The following is a 21,439-nucleotide window of genomic DNA, read 5'->3' on the forward strand; positions in this document are numbered from 1 at the left end:
ACATGTTCTGACACAGAAGTCAGTCACCTGCTAATAGGCAGCTGGTGCCATTCAGGTGCCCTGGGGGATCCAACCTGTGTCCCTCTGCAGGCACAGAGCCCTTCACCAAAGGCGAGCACCCACTGGCAGCAGCTGCTGATGTCTGAACTGAGTCCATACAGTCAAACACTGATTTTCACCATCATTAAGTCTGAGTCAAAATGCTGTGCAGATTAAGTAGGGGATTTACTGCTACAGAATAAGAATGGTTTAAGATTGAAGTAGCTATACCTGTTACACTGTAATGCTAAGAAGAAAATGACTGGAATCATTTCATTGGTTTGGAATATCACACTGCCCCTAGAACTGTGCTGTTCCCATTGTGGATGGGGAAGTTAACCCCAGCATTCTGCAAGTTACAGCTGTGGTTTCTCACGTTCACCTTCTTCATGTTCTTTCAGGTCAGAGCTGTGAGCTGCTGCACCGTTGCCTTCCTCTTCCAGAAATGGGATAAGAGTTGGTTCCTCTCCTCCACCCCCGGGCTCACTGTCTGCCATGCCGGCGGTTCCGTCACAGCAAGCGGGCTGACATGGAGACGGCTGCAAGTCGGTGAGTACACAGAGATCTCCAGGAAGCCTTCAAGTCGGTGCCTGTGTCAGGAGATAAATGAGCAGCGTTCGGTAAGCACTTAAGGTATATGTAGTGACAGGGTACAGTCACAAATTCCGAGTATTAACTTCCAGAAATCTCTTGTGGAGAAGTAAGGACGCTGCCAAAGCGTTTTTACATGTATAGTAATTGGCTAATTAATAAAAGAAGCCTAGAAGAAAGCATTTTTATCTGGCTAGGGAACGAGAGGTACGGAGTGGAGTGCGAAGTAGGGATATAGCCGAGCTAAGCGCCCAGAGCTACCTTAAAGGCAAAGCGGGGCTGCACGAAGAACAAACCCCCGACACGAGCGGTGTGCCCGGAGCATCCCGAGCGCTGCCGAAGCCCCGCGGCGCGGCGGAAGGACCGACGGAAGGATCCCCGGCCGCTGCCCCGGCAACGGAGCGAACCACGCGGCGCCGGGGGAGCGGAGGGACCGCGAGCCCAGCCGCTGGAGGCGGTCAGCCCGCGTGGGATGTGCCGCGGTGCGTGTGCGTGGCTGCTCCACGCCTGCTCGGCTCATTTTCAGAGCGACGACATCCCAGGATCAGCCTCGGCAATCAATAAAGACAAGCGTGACCTCTAAGTTTCCTGTGAACGGAACCGGCTTGAGTCAAAACATAACGGCTAATTGGTACCTTCGTATCAACTGTGAGTGAGTGCAGTGTGTGTTGGTGAACCTTTGTCACCAGGCCAGCGTTCTGCTCTCTCGTGCACATGGGAGAAGCTATCTGCAGTCCCTGCGAAGGTGCCAAGTTACGGTTCCCCAGACAAGCTCCTCTCTCCCGATTCCCACTGCACCCAGTGGGAGTCAATGGATCCACCCCCACTTTAAGCTCTAGGAGGCGTGCAGAAGCACTCCCTGATGCCCAGGTCCCATATGCACAGCTGTGGGTGATAACCTGTGAGAAGTGAGCACGAATGAATTGAAATCCTACTGCTGAAATCCCAAACTGAGAGGCGTTTTGGTGAAGTTCTGTAGCACCAACTGGGCACCAGAGTGATGCTGGAGGCTGCGTGGCTCCATGCTGCTCTTCAGGCGGTCGGTTCTTCCTCCTGAACGTTTCCAAGGTGACAGCAGCTCCTCTATGGAGGTTTCTAGCTGTTTGGCAGCAAGAAATGCCAATAATGGAATCTTATTTTTTTCAATGCGGCTCAGATTATGTAAAACAATTTCTCCGTCTCTGCTCTACAACGCAGAGCGATGTCTGAGTGTAAATATCAGCAGAACATCGATGGAAGCCTTACTGAGGGTAACTGCAATGCTGTGCTTGTCCAGTCCTTAAATACCGGCCGTGCATCTCAGAGCTGGGCTGTGGGACGTCGATACAGCGCGAGGAATCGCGTCTGTGCAACCTCTGAACGGAGCTAAATATTCCCACCATATGATTGCCAAGGATATTTCCAAATCTCATTTATAAAAATAGGCATATGTGTGTAATTTATGTTTCCAGAGACATTTGGCGACGTTGCCACAACAGTCTTTCACGAGCTGTTTATGTGGAATCGTGGGAGAATTCAGCTAATGATCTGTGGGGTGCATTTCTTGCCTGTAAGACTTCGGTGTGGCGATGTGAGCTCTTGGTGCTGCTGGCAGCAGAGCCAGCCGTCCCTGGCAGCACGTGGTGGGAAGGAGGCAGCGGCTGTGGCTGCAGCTGGGCCATCGTGAGGTCTCTGATCCATCTGAGCTCCGTGTGTGAGGTCAGAAGGCAGAAGCACTCCCAGAAAAGCTGTGCCTGCAGCCATAGGGATGGAGGAGAGATGGCAAATCAACAGAGTGACAAAAGGCTTAAGGAAAAATGGCTGTTGGGGCCATCTTTGTGAGACTGTTTGACAGTTCTAAGCCAGTAGCTAAAGGAAAGCTTCAATTATTTTCAAGAGGATTAGATGAGAAAGATTGAGGGAGCTTATTTGTTTTGTTTTGATGCTTAATAGCAATTTTAATTGTTTTTTTAATCTCCCTCTTGAGCAATTTTAAACTGTCATTGATTCTAAAGAGTTTGGGATATTCTGCTAGAATTGTAGGAAATTAAATATATGTATCACTATTATTTTATCCTCTCTTTTTCCTTTGGCTAATAGGAATTACTCCTGTTGAGTGGGGGTGTACATCCATATATTTCTTTATTTAGCAGACTGTTTTGCTGAAACTTTTATTTGAATCAGAATCAACTGAAAACACAGCCCAGTGACCACGTGTTGGTCTTTCTTCTGTGTAACAGATCCAATATAATTATGGCCCATTGCATCAAACGTAGTTTGCTTGTTTGAGAGAAGTTGCACATTTATTTTAGGATTTTGTGCAAATGGACCTTAGAACATCTCTGTTTCTGAAGCACAGACATGTAGTGGTAGCTAAATCAGTCCTGGGAAAAAAACACAGGATTTTGTTAAACCACTGTGCTGGTGCTGCTGGGAGATTGGCTGTGTAGGTTCCTCTTATCCATCCAAGTCTGCAGCACAAGGCCGGCTCACTCGAAATGATTCCAGCAATACACATTCCTGGTCAAATGATTGGGCATAATCAGAGCCTTGATAATATACCTGGATTATCAGAAATTGTCCAAGAAATTATTGCAGTCCTGAAGGCAAACACATTCCCATCACAATGCCACTGAAGGTTTTGTGAGCAGTCACTTCACTGCCAGAAGCAGAGACCTTTCTTCATGGACTCCAAGTCAATAGGCACTGGAAGAGCAGTTGTGGAGGAATGCAGCAGTAATTCTTCTAGAGGACCACCATTCTATTTTCACTTGTTGCAGTGGTCAAACTCTTAGCAACATCTTTCCTTTTAGAACCTACACTGCTGTGGTTTTCCTATAGGCTCACGCAGATATGTACTATGCAAAGTCATTCTACGTGTCCACAAATCTACATGTCCATTTTGCTATTTTAACAGATGCATTCTGAAGACATAGAAATGCGTGTTCATTTTTTACTGGTAGGTTTGATGACAGCTGTCTAGCCAGAGAAAAGCAGCACCAAGGAATTCTCAGAGTAGGTACACAGCTCACTGAACGTCAGCCTGAGGAGCCGGAAAAAATGTCAACTGAAAATATCCTGAAAGGTGTAAATCTGCTCTGCTTCACAGAGAGACAAAATCTTTCTGTTCTGTATCTCATCCTGTAGGTTCCATTACTGATCTTTTGGTTTCCCTCCTCCAACAAACCGGTTTTCACCCAACAGTTCAGCTGCTAGAGCTGACATGTAGGTCTTGTCCTCCTGTTGTGTGTTGGGGGTGAGTGTGATCTGATATGGTGTGCAAAGAAAAGATCTCAAATAAAACCCCACCTCATTCTTACACATTTCTGACGTGTGTGTGCTGTGTACATCTGCACATGACATGTAGATGATGTGCACAGCTGTTCCTCCCAGTCACCTCTGTTGTTGCCCTCAACGAGTCATCCCTTTGCTGCCATTTAGATTGATGGTATTCATCAGTAAGAAAAAGCCGACCATACAAAAGGGTAAACCAAACACTTTACCCTGACGGGCATCCTTTCATTTGATTAAAGGATTCACGCGTTCATTTTTGCTTTTACAATACAATTTCTTTAAAATGTCTCCTACACAGCGTTTCCTTTGTGGATTGGTTTTAAAATTGCCATTCTGGACTGAACAGCAGCAAGAGGAGGAGGAGAGAAGAAAAGAGCGAAGAGGGAGGAGAAGGTTGCGTCCGACCTTCGGGCTGAACCCACAGTCCCCGGCAGCGCGGCCGATGCCGCCCGGCCCCAAAACGCAGCCGGGTTGGGCCGCACAGCGGTGTCAGCTGCCGCCCGCTGACCTCAGGCGTTCGCTCCGGAGCGCCGAAAGCGCTGAGGCAGAAGTTCGCACAGTCCGGGCTCCGCCGCTTTCGGCGTCGCACCTCCGGTCGGGGACGGCTTTTAAAGAGCGCAGAGATCGCGGCTTCCCCCGTCCCGGGCGCAGCTCCCACCCCCAGTCCGCGCTGCTCCGCGGGGAACGGGCCGGAGCTGCAGCTCAGCGCGGCCGGGGGGCGGCGGCGGGGGCGGCTCTACCGCAACCTCCATCCCGCGTGCAGCCCGGGCTCCTCGTTCTCCTCCCGGCGATGATTTGCACGGGACGTGCCCCCAGTCTCGGCAGCACTTTTAGTTCTCTTTCTCCCGCGCTGGGTGGGATGGAGCTGTAATTGCAGGGGCTATTTTCGGCAGCCCGTTGAGCGGCCGGGCGGAGGAGGAGCGCGGCGCTGCTGAGCCGATCCCGCTGCCCCCATCCGGATCTCCCGGCGGGACGGAACCGGCAGGGCGGCCCCGGGCCGGGCGGCACCGAGCGGGGCAGGGGAGCGCAGCGGAGCGGGGGGACGAGACGACGGGGGCTGTCGCCGCTGCCCGGCGGCGATACGGCGCTGAAACTGAGCCTCAACTTGCCGCAGGAAGGATGGCAACACCGGCGGAGCTTCGGAGCTGCCCAGGGAGCCGGGGAGCCTCGGTTTTGTGCGCCGCGATCTAATACGTGGGAGTAAAATGGAATTTCTCACCTGGGTTTTTCCTGCCTTGGTCCTACTGTGCACCCAGCAGCACAGGTGCATCAGGTAAGGCAGCCCTTTCCCATTCCCTCCTTTGCTGCCCCGGGGCTGCGGCGCACAGCGGGAACGGGGCGGCACGGACGGGAGGACCCGGGGCGGTCGAGCAGCGGTTTGTTGGGTTAATCGGGGGCGTGCTTCGAACAGGACGCTTGGGGAAGAGTTCTCCTGGCGGCACTCGCTCTAAATTACGAGCAATCCCTTTCGGCGATAGCTCCGCACCGCACGGTGCAGCCCCGGCCGCCCCAGCAGCCGTTCGGAGCGCGGCGCACGCAGCGAGCACAGCGGGGCTGCGGCCGTCCCGGCGGTCAGCGCTCCTCCGGGCTCCAGGGGAAGGGATGGGGCTGGTGAGCATCTCAGGAAAAGTTTGAGGAACACCGTTTTTTAAAATTATATATTCCAAAGCTGAACGTTTGCGATTCGCAGTCGCAGTCAGTCAGAAGGTGTTAGCTAGGCAACCAGCTATGTTCTCTATATATTCTCTACTGATCTGGAGGCTGGATTTGGAAAAAGCTTGCCGGATTATGCAATGAAAGCAGAGGGGGAGTTAAAAAGGACTTGCTGCATGCAAAAACATGCCTACATCACCCAGAGCACGCGTGGCTGTGATATTTAAGGGGTCTTCCCACTTCTGTATTGTAGATATTGTTAATAACTTCAGAGTGGTGTACGAACTAACAATGCAGTTGTGGCCTTTGGGATTAATTAGCGAGATCTTATCATTCTCCATTGGGAAGGAAAAGGACCTCGCATCAGAGGAAGTGTCAGCTGCTCCTGTTCAGGACTGACACAGTGGTGCATCCCGTGACCTTGGCCATGGCCCGACACCTCTGTGCCCTGCGGCCACGCAGTGTGACACCAAAGGCAGAGAAGATTTGCTTATGACCAAAAGGCGTGGAGATCTTGCCCGTCATTTCAGTGATCCCAAACGATCTGAACTGGACAAAGGCTGAGGATTTCGGTTGAAAAGTAGTGTTTGGATATTAAAAAAAAAAGAAGCAATCAGTCTTCTCAGCTTCTGTCTTCACGATCTGTTTCCAGGCACAGTAACTGCCAGGATATGTGCAACCTGTAATTTTTTAGATAAATTATGCTGGGTTAATTGCCTGTTACTTGGTTTTCTTCCTCCAGTTCCACAATGGTGATGTTGTTTGTTAGCAATATAGAGACTCGTGGCACAGAGCACGGGAAAGCAAAGTCTAGCTTTTGAATTTCGAGCTGTTCAGTTTGCAGTAGTTTTCCAAATATGCCCAAGTGTAAGACATTCAATATTCAAAGAAAGCTGCTCTGTTTAGTACAGCACAGTTTGCTGATGATTCAGGGTTTAGCACGGCTATGGCAGAACCTTCTTTAATCCTATAGCAAGTCAGTAATCTTGCTTGCAAGTGTCCTTTTGATGAGTTTATTACATGGAATTAAAACAGATTTTTACCTTTGCATCACTGAAATTACTCACACATAGGTGGCTTTTGATGCATGAAATAATAATTCTTGGAAGAGCCCGAGAAGCACATTAATTTTCTTATTTTTCAATATTGGAGTCCTGGCATATGATTTATTATTTTTACAGGGTTTTACAGGGAGCAGTGCCTTACTGATACCGTGGTTTTATAACAACGGGCTGAACTATCAGAAGATACATTTTCATTGCTCTGATTTTGTTGTCTAAATGTGATTTGATTCATGGTTCTGGTGACAGAGGACGTCCAAAGGCGCGGAATTCCCTGTGCAACGTGCAGCTGCACACTGCCAGCTGTGAGCACCAGTGTGCAAAAGAAGAGGAATTTCAGAGAATTCTGAACTTGGTGGCACCGCATGAGATGTTCCCAAAGGCAGAGCTACCTGTTAAAAGGATGCTGAGGTTTGGCAGAGGAGAGGGGAACGCACACAGCCTGCTTCCTGTGTTTGAGTACCCTGTGAGAGTGCTTAACAGAGCTGCATTTGGAGCAATTCTCTGTCGTGTGCTGTTTGAATGAGCCTGATTCAACCTCAGTCAGCACATTCTCCCTATGCCAGTGCTGTTTGCAGGTGAACGTTTTTGGAAAAGATTTTGGGTCTGCTTGAGGCGTGATAAGTGGCAAGAAATTTGGCATTTCTATGATTGCTAGCTTTTTGGGGAAAGACTGTTTTATCAGAGTTTGGTATGCTTTGGATGCTGCAATAATAGAAGTCTCATAATGGATCTCTAATTAAAAATAGGTGTGTCTTTCACATTTAGGATCCTACAATATTAGATGGCTTTTATATGTTTGCAGTGTAACCTCCTCAGTCTTTTACTTCTAGTCATGGAAATGGAGGAGCTTTAACACGTGAATGTATGCAGAGCAGTCTATTTTCTGTCGCTTAAAACTCAGAGAGTTTTAGCGCTTTGATGGAGCTTTGATGTTCAAAAGGTTGCCATGAATTAAGCCTAATGCTTTTTCAATTACATTTCAAAATACAGAACATATTTACAGCGAGCCTCACTTAGAGTCAGGAATGGCAGATGGGAAGGATACACACAGTGCCCTGGATAATCCTGGAGCTTGACAGAAGCCAGATTGTTCACTGACCTTGCTGGATATTCCTTGTCTTTTTCTCAAGAAAGAAGTTTTCTTGAGTGGTGGTGACATCAGGGCCATATGCCCCAAAAGATTATCTCACAGAAAAGGAAATAGACTTCACCCCAGTCCTTACTATCAGTCAAACTGGTATTTCCATCTTTCAAATCATAAGACTGGCATAGTGTCTGTGCCACTGTCCCAAATGGAATCAGGCAGGCTAGCAGATCTAAAGAAGCAGTGGGAGATGCAAAAAGTGATTTTCCTCATCCCACTGCAGTATGTCTTTGGCACAAGGTTAGAGCACTCTCCCTACAAGTGTGATCTGAAATGAGTATCTTGCTGGCCACAGAGATGCTGCTGAGCTTTCTGCACTGCTGCCAGAGCTACTGGCACTGTTGTGCAAAAATAGTATTACTAATGTTGTATCTTACTGAGCCATTGTAATGCACTTATTCACATAGAAGATATAGGTTGCCTCTTTCTTTTGTTCAGTTTAAGTACCAGACTTTTTTTCTAGTAAAGTTGATAAATATCTAGCAACCATTTTCAAGCAGTGTTCCAGAAGGCAGTGAAGATAGGCTAATATCTCACTTGCCTGAAGCCTCTAACAAGACACGCTGTCCAAGTTGATTGATGCTTCTCCAGATCAGTCCAGATGAATAGAATATCTCAGTCCCATAGCAGCTGGGAGAAAGATGTCAGCTTGAAAAGGAAGGATTCTAGTATATATGTATTTTGATTCTAAACTGAGAATACTTAGCTCGAAAGGAGATGAGTTTCTTTGCTCTATTGTTTGAGATCTGTTGCTTAGAGCTGCTCTCCCAACCTGTGACAAGGACAATTTTCTTAGGCAAAGAAGAACTTTGCAGTATTTCCAGGTCTACCAGTAGTGACTTCCTCTCTCCTTTGCCTACTACATAAGGAACTAATTTTTTTTAATAGTTTAAACAGCAGTAGTCTGTTTTCTGTTGTTAACAACCAGTTCTGTTGAACTTCTCACAATGCTGAAACTCCACATTTGTACGGATGAAAATATATTCTCTGCTTGAAATGAGATGTGTCTAAAGAGATAACAAACCATCTCCCGCAGCTTCAGATCTGAGAATGACTTCCTGAGTGCCTTTAGTACGCATGAGAATGCTGCTCAGTCACCTGGGATCTCGCTCTGCCCTGGTGCAATGTAAAGATAAGCTTTTTGATGAGCTGTTACATCCCTTGGATTTTACAAGCCAACAGCTTACTTTTACAAATTCCTTTTCTTACTAAAACAAGTTTGACAGCAGCCTACATTAGGAAGCAAATTTGCTAATTCCACTATTAGTGGTTTCCTTTCTTTTAATCTTTACTGCTTACGTTACAAAAAGTTAATCCCCTCCAATGAATATTTTGTACGCTGGTCTTCCTTCTTCAGGTAAAAAACATGAACAATATTTAAGGCCATATGTAATCCCCCACTGCTTATGAATGATGAATGAAATTCTCCCACCATTCTTCATGTCACTTTAAAGCACTGGATCTGGGTGCAGTGTAACACTTCTGTAACTCCCACTGGTTTAAGTGGATATAGCTCTACTAACTTCAACAGATTTGTTACACTGATCTGACCTTAAGGCTTTATTAATAATAGAAACCAGATTCTTTTTAATTGTGTCATGGATATTTAAGTAAAACTCCCTCTAGATAGTAATCTGTTTAAAACACTGCAAGCTATGGCCCACAGTTTTTTAACCCAACTCTGTCATTTTAACTTCCTTTTAGCTTTCTGACTCTCCACATGCCATTACAAGAGAATACTGACACAGGGTAATTGCTGCACATTGTAAATGCTTTTTGAATAAAAAAGATGAGGCTCCTGGCAGTCCTTATAATACCATTACTTCCCTCATAGCAAGTGACTGAGTATAAATCAGTTTTCTGGGGGTGCACCTGTGTACCTAATGTGAAAAGAAGCATTTTTGTAGTTGGCGAGATGTGATATAGAACAAAAGAAACATTACCACATCTATTATAAATCTTCAAAGCCTTTGTTTAAATTTTATTCTAAATTATATGGCTCTGAGTCTGCCAAGATCCTTACTCAGAAGAGCTAGAAGTAACGGCACGTGCAGAGCTGAATGCCTGGACTGGCATATTTTGGAGAGAAAAACCATGTGCTTTATTTGGGTCAATGTCACATGAACACTCTAAGAAAATTATGTAAGTACCAAGGCAGAATATATTTATGGTATATTACTCTGCAATCTTTTGTCAGTGTTTAACAAGCTTCCCCTCTGTTACTAGTGACATAGATCTCTCAAATGCTGTATTTACTGCTGGCCTCAGGAGGAGATGCTCAAACATTGCTCAGACAGCTCTCGTACAGTACCTGCACTCAGATAGATGCCTCTCCCAAACCACTGGCAATTCTTTGCAAATAGTTGTGGCAGACGTTGTCACAATCCTCCATTTATCTATTCCTTTTGTGTCAATCACAGCACTGGCAAGAGGGATTATGTGAGCAGGCACAGATCTGCTGCAAATGAAGCTTGCCAGCTCAGTTTCGAAGAGAATTTGAGCTTGGCTTGTTTGTAAGAGATTATAGAATATCTACAGTGTTACTTAAGACTGCAGGGATGCTACTTTCAATGGTTCACTGTTTTCTGTTCACTTTTAAAATTCCTTTTAGACCATAGATGTGCAGCACACAGGTGTCCGTACACCTTCTACTTAGCATTGCCTTTTCAGTATCTGAGGGCTTTTCACAGCATCAAAGATTCAATTCAAATTATAGTTTAGTAATTTTTACACTTTTTCACATTGCATTTGAGAAGATCCATCCTTCCTCGATCCTCACTTTCTCCACTCAATCCAGATGTAGATAGCTGCATTTCATGCAGTATACAAAGTATCCTGTTTTCCTTATGCTTTCCTTGCATTTCTAAAACTCTTGAAAGTAAGTAGTTATTGCAGACAGAAGCCGCAGGATTTCCTGGAATATGTTTTGATTTAAACAGAAAAATCTGAAATGGTCTTCAACCATAAACAATGTTGTTCTTCTGAAGTACCACTCATGCTTACTGGTTTGACTGTCGGTGGTCAGAAAGTAAAAGAGGACAGTGTCTCCATTTGCTGTTATTTTCATGTTTGTAAATGTGGGCAAGTTTTAAAAGATTCCAATTCTCTTTTCCTAGAGCTATGACTGACATTGGAGATTACATAGGCTCCAACATTGAAATATCCTGGTTACCCAACCTGGATGATTTGATGAAAGGCTATGCACGTAATTTCAGGCCTGGGATTGGAGGTGAGAAATTGAGTTATGCCTTTTATTTCTTACGATTATTTTACCCTCTGATGTTTATCTGAACTTGTCCTCTGATTCAAAAGTTGTGTTAATCTCATACTTGGATTCTGGAAACAGTAGCAAATGTGTTTATTTTGCCATTTGAAACACAAATTAGCACTGCAGCCTTCTTGCTGCTACAGTTCTTAAACCGCTGATGCCTAAGTTGAAGTCATTTTGGATCACATTGTGGCAACAATTTCTGTTTGCTTGAAGACACAGTATCCTATCTGAAACGAGATGTCATGTTTTCTGGAAGAGATCACATAAGTTTCAGTAGTTGTGACTGTATTTCATTTCCTTTATCACTGATACTTCAAAAGTTAGCAGCCTTTGGTCATCTACATACTAATGTAAATCATGTCATTCAAACATTTTTTCTCAGGTCCTCCTGTTAATGTTGCTCTTGCAATTGAAGTAGCCAGCATTGACCACATCTCAGAAGTGAACATGGTACGTTGTGAGTTGCACTTAGTTGTGAATGTCTGTAGTGCAGTGACAGCAGGTGCAGAAGGTGAAATAGAGACAGGTGATCCTTTATGTGTCTGGAGTAGAATGACTGTCAGAAGATATCACAAAGAACAAACTTTGTATCTTAAGACACAGGCAGATTCTGTTTGGGCAGAAGCTGGCAATGAAAAGATGCTGGATATGTGTAAGTCACTGAGACTTCCACACCACTAACAGCCTGATTTTAAGCCTTAGCTCCAACTGCTGTTCACATTCCTTTTCACCACACATCCTTCCCTCGAAAAGCTAGGGGGAGCATTGGTTGTGAGAAGTGCCTCCTTCCCACGTGAAGACCTTTCAGTAAAGCAACGGAGTGTAACAACTTAGAATCTCACAACCAACCATTGTATGAATTAACTGCATTCCTGAAACACAATAGATTGAATTTGAAATCCAGAACTTTCCCTCCATCCTTTCCCATTATTGCTGATATAAAACTTCACCTGATTTTTTTTTTTTTTAGTTTTGCTTTAAAAATCCTCCAAAACAAAGGCAGTGCTTGTGGAGATAAATGAACAGGTTTTCCCCAGTACAACAGATGCAATTCCTGTGACATGGTATCTGTACCACTGACTCTGAGTAATTCTTTGATACCTTGGGACCACCCAAGCTAAAAGCATACAACAAATTAAAATGCATGGACAGTTCTATGGCTGAGGATAAAAATACCTTTGTGCACAGGGGACATTTCTAAACTAATTCAGTTATTTTTGACCAAGTCCTGAGGCATTATCATCTTTGTTTAGCATCGCTTGCTAACTGGGATTTCTCTTGTCACAGGAATACACCATGACAGTATTTTTGCACCAGAGCTGGCGAGATGACCGCCTGTCTTACAACCACACCAATGAAACATTGGGGCTGGACAGCCGCTTTGTGGACAAGCTCTGGTTGCCAGATACTTTCATAGTAAATGCCAAGTCTGCCTGGTTCCATGACGTGACCGTGGAAAACAAACTGATCAGGCTCCAGCCAGATGGAGTCATCTTATACAGCATAAGGTAAGCAGGACGGGGGGCAAGTGTCCTCTGCCATGTGTTCACCTGCTGAACAGACTGTAAAAGTAATCACTCTTTTTTTTTTCCTTTGGAAAATTTCCTAAAATAATTATTGATTTAAATCAAAGACAGTATTTTTCACTTTGGAAGAGTGCTTTTCCTGAACTCAGCAACTATTATAATTCCAAAAAGGGATATGTGTACATTTGAAATTCTACATTCAAAGCCATCCTGAAGGAAGAAATGAACTCAGGGACAATGGAAAGGAGCAGACTTGACTCAGAAAAGTCTTTTTTGTCATCAGAAGTCATTGAAGCATCTGATTTTTCTTCACCTCCCAGCCCCAAACCTCTGTGTTTCACATATATGTAGCAAAGACAATTGCTGCAAGTACTTTGAGAATAGTTTGTTGTATTAGTAATGTTAAGGTTCCAAAGTTTTCCATTTAGTCTCTGAATTCCAAGGAAAAAGCAAGTCCACAGCTCTATCTGCATGCCACTAACTGGTGTTCATTTTGCTTTGGACAGGATTACCTCAACAGTGGCATGTGACATGGACCTCTCCAAGTACCCAATGGATGAGCAGGAATGCATGTTGGACTTGGAGAGCTGTAAGGGCTGAGTACAACATTTCTTCTAACCTATATTTTGCTTAAAGCCTGCATGTATGGTTCTTAGCTTGAGGGAACTTACTGGAGTGATTCTGCTTTAATCGGTGAAATGTAATGGGTTTAGAAAGAAGGGGTACAAACACACATCCCTTACTCTATGTGTCAGGTGATGGACTGTGTTATACTTGTTCAGCTCCAGTTTAAAGATGTGGGATTTAATTCAGTGAAGCTGAAGTCCTGCTGAAAACAAATGTCCAGAACTTTGTATTTTATGTAAAGCCTAGTGGAACTGTGACAGTCTTTTCACTAGCATTACTGAGGTTTCCATCAAGTCCAGCAAGACGTAAAGAAGCCCATGGGCAAAATTTGGTGTGCTATTTTTCCTTTGTGGGGTAAAAAAAAAAAAACCACGAAAAAGAAAGAATTCCCTATTTTTAATGTATGTGATTGTGCCTAACCTTTGCATAGCCATCTGTTACACAAAAATCAATCAGAATATTTCAGAGACTGGCTTAAATTCATTTGTGCTCAAAAAGGTGAGTGCAGAATGAATGCATATTTTGGAATCTAGAGGAGCTCAGAGCTCTAGATATATGAGTAGTGGTTTCTAAGCAGAAGCACTGCCCTATTGAATTAAGATTCTGTTTTTCATTTTTTAGCCCTGACTTTGTTTTCTAGGCAATTAACCACAATACCATTTTATCCTGTCAAAAATAGCAATCTACAGTTTTACTTATGTAATCACCAAATGTAGAGGCAGCAGACACTGAACCAGCAATCAGTTCTTTCCCTCTGCAAGTTCTGCAGGGAATTTTGGTGGTGGTTGAGGTTTTTTTAATTGAATTTGGAGATTTTGATGTCTGTGCAACAAACAAGTAAAAAGCAAGACTCTTTAAAGAAACAAAGTGGTTTTGTAGCAAGTTGTGCATTAACAACAACACCAGAAAAAAAAGTTCCTATGGATTGGCATGTTACATAAATTCATTCATGCATCTCCCATCCTTCTCTCCTATCCCTGGTACCCTGTGCTTCTCTTCCAGCTGGCACCCATGCCAAACCAAAGCAATTAATAGCCTGATATACATGGTGATAGTGAAGCTAGCTACTTCATTTGAGGATGGACATGGGTCTGTGCTGTACTGCTGTTCTCTAACTGGAGCAGGTAGCATAGTTTGAGCACTACAACAGCAGTTATTCTGCTCTTGTGAGCAGGCACATGGGCATTTCTCATGACACTGAAGTGCACTGTGCCATACCACATATTGTTAGTCAGTGCAAATCAACTCGGATTATTCTCCCTGTAGGAAAGCTACCCCTGATGGGATCCTGGAAACACTGATGTTGCCAGGATAGTGAATTATCTAGACTGAATCACAGCATGTTTGCAATGGGACCAATGAAAATCAGTGTAGCAGAGGAATTACAGCGCTTCCACAATGAGCCCTCTAGGTTCTTAATTTCTTCCCCAAGCTTTGCATTTAATCTGCTTTCTTTTGGCAGATGGTTACTCTTCAGAGGACATTGTCTACCACTGGTCAGAAAACCAGGATGAGATCCATGGGCTGGATAAGCTGCAGCTTGCTCAATTCACAATTACTAATTACCAGTTTACAACAGAACTGATGAACTTCAAATCTGGTAACAGGATCTGTCTTCAATTCAAGGACAGTATCTGTTATTCTTTTCATACAGGAAAATCTATTTCTATAATAGAGAATCCCTCCTCCTCAGTAACTAATTTAAACAATCTGTCAGGTTTCTGATATGAATTTTCTGTAGCTCATGTTTGCAAAAAATGGTAACCTTTTGCTTTCAGGTAGTCACTATAGCATATCATGTCCTTCAGCTCTATATGCTTGAGAAAATACTGCATGGAATAGTCAGAGAGTGCTTGATAAGGTATAACTCAAATTTTCCTGACCTAATTTGCAACTTTGGATAAGGAAAATTTCCATTAGACCTAATGTTATGAGGCTTATGACGTACAGTCAAATCATTCTAATTCCACCCAGTAGAAGTCAGTGGTGTGTATGTATATACTGGCTTTATTGCAATGTTTGTAAAAGATTGGAGTCATTTCTTTCCTGCTGATTTTTCATCCTCTTTCATGTATTCAGATCCTCATTTATGCTGCACATCTCCTCTAAGCTCTTTTTTGAGTTTGAAATTAACTTGGCCTTTTAAAAAATCTAAATTTAGTATCTGGAGGACTTTCTACAGCAGATGATAAGACAGTACACATTTTGAAGCAATACTGTTATTTGAGAAGACTCATGATTTTATTTTCAGATCTGGCATTGATATGACCTGAGACAAATCATTTGACCTATTCTTAGCTAACTGTGCTGATGAGAACTGTATAAACCCTCACACAGGGTTTATGAGGACTAATCAAAAAAGATTCATAAAAGCTTTTTGTGATCCCTGGCCAAAAGAATTTTGTTTAAGAGTGCAGATCTGCATCACTGTAGGAAATGTTCTTTTGCCTATCAGTTGAACTGCAGCTCACACAGTTGGAATTTTTCTTTGTCTCCACTTTTTGTCAGCAGGTCAGTTTCCCAGGCTGAGTCTCCACTTCCACCTACGACGAAATCGAGGTGTTTACATCATTCAGTCCTATGTCCCTTCTATCTTACTAGTGGCCATGTCCTGGGTGTCCTTCTGGATCAGTCAGTCAGCTGTGCCTGCCAGGGTGTCATTAGGTAAGACAGACAGAATGGGGATCTAAAAGGAAAGGGTACATTGATGGTGTAACTATGCTCTCTAATGTATCGTTTTCCATTCAGATGCATTTATGAATACTGTGTTTAAATTTGCAGAAGAGGTTGTCCTTTAAAATATTTCCTGCCCACTTTAATTTCTATCATGCTATCAAAACAGTTACATCAATAAAGAACACAGACACCTAAAGATGGCTAAAAGCAATAGTGAAGGTAAGGCAGTCATATAAAAGAACTGACCTGAAGAAACTGAAACCATGACAAAAAGGTGTTCCTAAAGCATGTTAGTCTGCTTGCCTGAGTAAGGCATGCAAGTCCAGACCCTAAAGTTTTTGAGAGTAAGTCTGGATTTTTATCCAGAACTAGAAGAAAACCAAAGATAAGATGTTCAAAGCTGCCTTAATCATGCAAATGTACAGTCCTTACAAGCTCTTTAAATCTGGAAAATCAGAAACCAAGGGTCTTCTACTGTTTCAGATTGGTAAATGCGCTCATTAAGGTGTGCTATGAAACCTAAAGGAGCTTTCTCATACCACGCTGCAGGCATAACTACTGTTCTTACAATGACTACTCTGATGGTCAGTGCCCGATCTTCGCTTCCTCGCGCATCTGCCATCAAGGCACTTGATGTTTACTTCTGGATATGCTATGTCTTTGTCTTCGCTGCACTGGTAGAATATGCTTTTGCACATTTCAATGCTGACTACATGAAAAAGCAGAAGAACAAGATCAAGGCGAGAAGGCAGAGTGGAGAGGTCAGTAAGCCAAGTAGTGTGAAAAGATTTGCAAAAGCAATGGCTCTGCATTGCAAAGTTTTCTCCTTATGGAAGTAAATTCTTTTTATAGAAATGCTATTATAGAACAGCCCAGGTTGGAATGGACCTTGAGAGGCCATCAGGTCCAGCTTTTCATAGGAAAACAGAGCCTAGATTGCATTATCTAACACCCTTTCCAATTCTCTGATACTTTTGTCATGCTATTATAGCAAACAATTGAATGGAATTGTCAGTGCACAGTTAGCACTACGATGACTGCAACATATCCTTGCATGATTGGTTGCTGTATTTAAGATGGAAAATAGAGAATAAAGGAGAACAAATAAGAAGAGATGCAAAGTCTGTCTCAAGACTTATACTTCAAAAATATATTTAGAGCTCAGATGTGATAGCACAGAAGCTTTCAGAGGTCTTTCTGCCGAAGCAAATGATAAATACCATTTATCACTCTCATATATGTTTCACCATGTCAGTATCATGGATAGTTTGGATGAAGTATAAATTGCTATAAATTGCTGTTATATATTTTCCTCTTTCCTTTGCAGATAAACGTGAAGAATGCCATTGTTCTGTTTTCCCTCTCCATAGCTGGTGTGAACCAGGAACTGGCCATTTCCAACAGGCAGCACCGAATCCCCAGAAGTCTGCCTGGATCATACGGCACAATAGAAATAGAGACTGGAGAGACTAAACAGCAGCAAGAGATGAAACTGGATAAAAAGAGTGGTCTGAAATCCCTCTTTAAGCCCATTGATGCTGACACCATCGATATATATGCCAGAGCAGTGTTCCCAGCAGCCTTTGCAGCAGTCAATGTTATATATTGGGTTGCCTATACGATGTAAAAAGCCCAGAACTTTGTGAAGAGCTAAGAATTGAACAGTACCTACACACTAAACAGTCCTTGCTGAAACTGTACTGGTACATCTCTTCTCAAAATATTTTCCACTGACCTTGAGACATTTCTGGTCAAGAAACTCCTGCAATCAATTCCTACTGAAGCAGCAAGAGAAACAGTTTGTTACCAATCTGATTTGATATATTAAGAACTGTACTCTGCTCAACAATCCCAGCTCCTTTCGTTTCCTCTCTTACCATGAGAAAACATTTCATATGTACATAACTGCAGAAGTTTAAATCTTGAACTACCATGTTTTTTCCTCCACCTGAAGCATTGGTAAGTAATGAAGGTTTAGCCTCTCACACAGAGCATTTCATTTTTCGTAGTGGAACAGCTAATTCCCAGCTTCCACACAAGTGATTTTCTGTGGAATGGTCTAGCTTCAATGCAAGTGGCAAAGTTGGAAATTTTAATCACAGAAATCCCATGATGAAGGTAAAAATAGAAGTGAGTGGGGGTTTATTGAATTTTCCTTTGTCTTAGATAAAGTATTGAAAACATTTCAGTGCTCTTAGTCACAGCATGAAATAAAATACACTACATAGAGTTCTACTGAATTGTTAATAATGACAGCATTACATTTCAGATCTAAGCTAATGAAAGATTTAACACTCAAGCAAAGTAACCCTTGGTACTTCAGTGGGCCCCAAAGCAGGCAAAAGTGGTTCAGAAACAGGGAAAGCTCAGCTTTTCTGTATTGGATCACTAACAATTTCAGAGGTGCTTGGTGATGAAGGAACTCAAACTCCATTTTCAGGAAGGATTTTAGAATTTCTTCTATTAGTTTCAGTGACAGTCTGCCCTACGTGTCTCTGAAAATCTCCTTTTTGCATCTGGCACTAAATAGCTGAGTGAAGTTCAAAGATGTCATAAATGGCTTTAAGTCACTCAGTCACTTTGGATATTTTTGCAATTTTTATTCAGCGGCTGACATAATGTTAGGCTTCACTTCCTTTATTTGACAGTGAAATGTATGAGAACTCAGACATACTCCTTAATTCAAGACTGGATCCCCTCACCATACTTACACAAATAACACTTTGTTCTGTGAGTAACTCCAGGGATCCAGGCAAATGAAGGAGGTATTCATAACAAATACAAGTTTCATAATTAATCTCTATCAAAAAAGCACAAGAAATAGATTGGGATATAGATTAAAACAACAAACGTATTTAAGACACTTTTTTTTGGATTTTTTCTTCTTTTTTGGGGAGATTCTGGTGCCTTGAAAGATAAGGTTGTTCCAAACCTAGAGAAAGAAGATGCCACAGGAAATATTACATGAGAGAGGAAGGGAATGAGAGCAGTTAAGGAGATAGCTGAAAGTTGCTATGGAAGGAAGCATGGGGAGGTGCAAGATGAAACAGGACACAAGATGTAAATGAGAGAAGAGCAGTGCTGGGCTTGGAAGATGGGCATGACTGATGAGTGACGGAATTGCAATGAGGAGGAAACAAGCATTGGGTCACACATCCCTCCCACCTTACCTATCTGTGACACGCGGCTCAATTTCATATGACCAGAACTGAAAGAGCATTTTAACACAAATTTATAACTTAAAAAGAGATTTGCTCAATATCACTGAAGTAAGAGAATGCAGTGAAGAAAAATTAATGATCCTGAACTGAACTATAATATGAACTATGATCCCATCATAAGTCAGGCTGAGGATCACGTGGATTATTTCTGTTCTAATGGAAACACTTTCTGCCAGCCACGTGCTGGAAAGTGCAAACCATCATCCAGCTATATTTTTTCCAGAAAGTTCTTATCAGTCTGGCCCTGCACTGGGACACCTGGATTTTGCACTAAGCTCTTGCCACTGACGTGGGGATGGACCTTCCTGGAGTCATTTCACTGCATCATCTGCAAAATGGGTATAATTATACTGATTCCTTTACTAAGTCTTCGAGATCTACAGAAGCAAAATCCTTGAGAGACACAGAAACTGTCAGGCTCCAACTAGGTATGTGCACTCAAACAGTACTTGCGTGCTGCTATTTACCATAGTTCCTGAGTCTTACATACTGAATTAAAACATTTAATTTCATCTTACTCAGAAAGCTAATAAAATTGTGCATCTCTCATTATACACGAAGGTAATCAGGGTTCCTTTCTGAATCCAGCCAGTTTCTCTAGCTATTATCATTGCTTTTCAGGGTAAGTAACTACAGCTAAAAGGGAAATGGTTGACTAGATACAGCAGAGAAAATAGTGGCAGCAAGTTCTTATGGAATGTAAATCATAAAGTAATCCATGATTTTGGGATTAAAGTTATTACAGAACAGGAAAAAAGCAGTGACCTGGTCCCTGTAGTGTACAGCAGCTGGTTATTTAGGGTAATTAGTGAGAAAGTGGCTGCATACATTCTAAAGGCAATGTCTAATCTAATTACTTCAGCAGTAATAGTTTGTAGTTGTGCACCTGACACAACTCTTTACCCTGAAGCCAACTGAGGTAATCACAGGGGGTTATTGGACAAAATTAGCTGCTTCTCCACCTGGGTGCCAGTCACCGGCTGCACACCCTGGCTTCTTCAAAAGGTTTATTCAATGCATTTTTCTGTATTTGATTGCAGATCTTCAAGGTGCACAGCTATTTGTGACTGATCAAGGTAAAAGGTGGCTATGGTCTTTCCACTCAAAAAAATCCACAAACCCAACAACAAAAACCACCATAACCACAACCCAGGACAAAACAAAACAAATAACACCAAAACTGAAGCCAGAATGCTAGGCTATCACAGTGTTGTAGACATAAGCATAAAAAAAAGGGAGGGGGGAACCTCAGAATATATCAGGAAGTCAGAATGTGAGAGTACATGTGGCAGTTGTGTCCACTCCAGGAATGGGTTGACTCAGAGGAGAGAACAGGTGTTCCTGCTGCTGCACTTGCAAAGCAGCACAAGACAGAACACCTCCATTGTGAAGTTATAGTTTGTGAAATGTGTTTCCAAAGCCAGAAATAAAACAGATGTCATTCAGATTCTTTCACAGGAGGGACTTTAGTACAGGAGTATTGTGTAATCATTGGAATTTTGAATAAAACTGAAGCTTCTGTACATTTGAGATTGTTCCACGTTTTTGGGTTTTTTTCCCATTTGAAAACCATTATACATTATTAATACCTGAGGACAATGCCCTAATCAACTCTATTTTTAAAGGCACACTTAATAAACAGAAATAAGCTAAATCTGATGTCACTGGAAGGCTAGCAAGCTTTGGATGGGTTGTACTAATATCAGGAAGGAAATATATATATAATATATATATATATATACACACATATATATATGAGGGCTGTACGTGTAAGTATTTGTATTTCTTTCATCAAATTAGAGTACTGCTCTAAAATCCTGGTGTGTCTGTGAGAAAGAAAGTAGGATATGTATTAATGTAATCATTCTCAATGTGAAGTGTTAATAAAGCATAGTTTGTATAGAAGTTGTAGCTCCTATAAAATGGACACAGTAGACATTCCAGCTATTGAACCGAAAGATAAAAGACATTATAAGGAAAATCAAAATAACCTCAGGGATTTCATCCCATAATGAAGCCTTGCCTTTTCAGCACCCAGGGGCTCATAAAACTCTCATTTGGCCTTGACAACAGAAGAGAAAGGACCATTCTGTACTCATGAGTGCTTTCTGTGGGGCTCTTATGCAGACTACTGAATTTATGTTAAAAAATAGCTGTTGTTACCTAAAGAGGTTGAAAAGAAACAGAAGGCACAAGACGTTGCATCATTAGTTTGAAAGATATGCTTGCAGTGACAGCACTATTAAAAGGTTAATATACAGATAAGCCTGTCCTGTTTCTGGGCAAGAAGGAAGCATTTATTTAAGTTAAAGTAAAAGCTCTCACATCAGTTCTTAACAGGGTTCCTAATCCAA

General features: G+C 42.7%; 2 protein-coding genes across 6 annotated transcripts in view; one reads left to right on the forward strand and one right to left on the reverse strand.

Moving 5' to 3' along the window:
* The window catches only part of CFAP74 (cilia and flagella associated protein 74), a 37,100-nt gene extending 36,553 nt beyond the window's left edge, over positions 1-547 (reverse strand). For all 4 annotated transcript variants that reach the window (XM_090123144.1, XM_031613378.2, XM_031613376.2 and 1 more), the window contains exon 1: positions 422-547. In XM_090123144.1, the coding sequence (XP_089979270.1) occupies positions 422-536 (115 nt within the window). In that variant the 5' untranslated portion in view covers positions 537-547. The remainder of the gene's footprint in view (positions 1-421) is intronic.
* GABRD (gamma-aminobutyric acid type A receptor subunit delta) lies at positions 450-20,615 on the forward strand. Of its 2 annotated transcripts, XM_090123163.1 has the most exons (10): positions 493-588; positions 4,202-5,176; positions 10,881-10,993; positions 11,418-11,485; positions 12,323-12,543; positions 13,068-13,150; positions 14,651-14,788; positions 15,700-15,852; positions 16,414-16,625; positions 17,192-20,615. In XM_090123163.1, exons 2-10 carry the CDS (start codon positions 5,109-5,111, stop codon positions 17,489-17,491), a joined length of 1,356 nt encoding a protein of 451 aa, XP_089979289.1. In that variant the 5' UTR covers positions 493-588; positions 4,202-5,108; the 3' UTR covers positions 17,492-20,615. The 2 variants fall into 2 exon arrangements, with proteins under 2 accessions (XP_089979290.1, XP_089979289.1); XM_090123164.1 differs by lacking the exon at positions 4,202-5,176 and having other exon boundaries at positions 450-588.
* The last annotated feature ends 824 nt before the right edge of the window (positions 20,616-21,439 follow it).

Source organism: Phasianus colchicus, chromosome 22 (genome assembly GCF_987193195.1).
Source record: "Phasianus colchicus chromosome 22, bPhaCol1.hap1.1, whole genome shotgun sequence".
NCBI lineage: Eukaryota > Metazoa > Chordata > Aves > Galliformes > Phasianidae > Phasianus > Phasianus colchicus.

Bases quoted from the DNA above. Each gene is read 5' to 3' on its own strand.
- GABRD (XM_090123163.1), top strand. From the start codon at position 5,109: ATGGAATTTCTCACCTGGGTTTTTCCTGCCTTGGTCCTACTGTGCACC. The intron at 11,486-12,322 runs GTACGTTGTGAG...CTCTTGTCACAG, and splicing joins ACATCTCAGAAGTGAACATG to GAATACACCATGACAGTATT. The intron at 13,151-14,650 runs GTAAGGGCTGAG...TTCTTTTGGCAG, and splicing joins CATGTTGGACTTGGAGAGCT to ATGGTTACTCTTCAGAGGAC.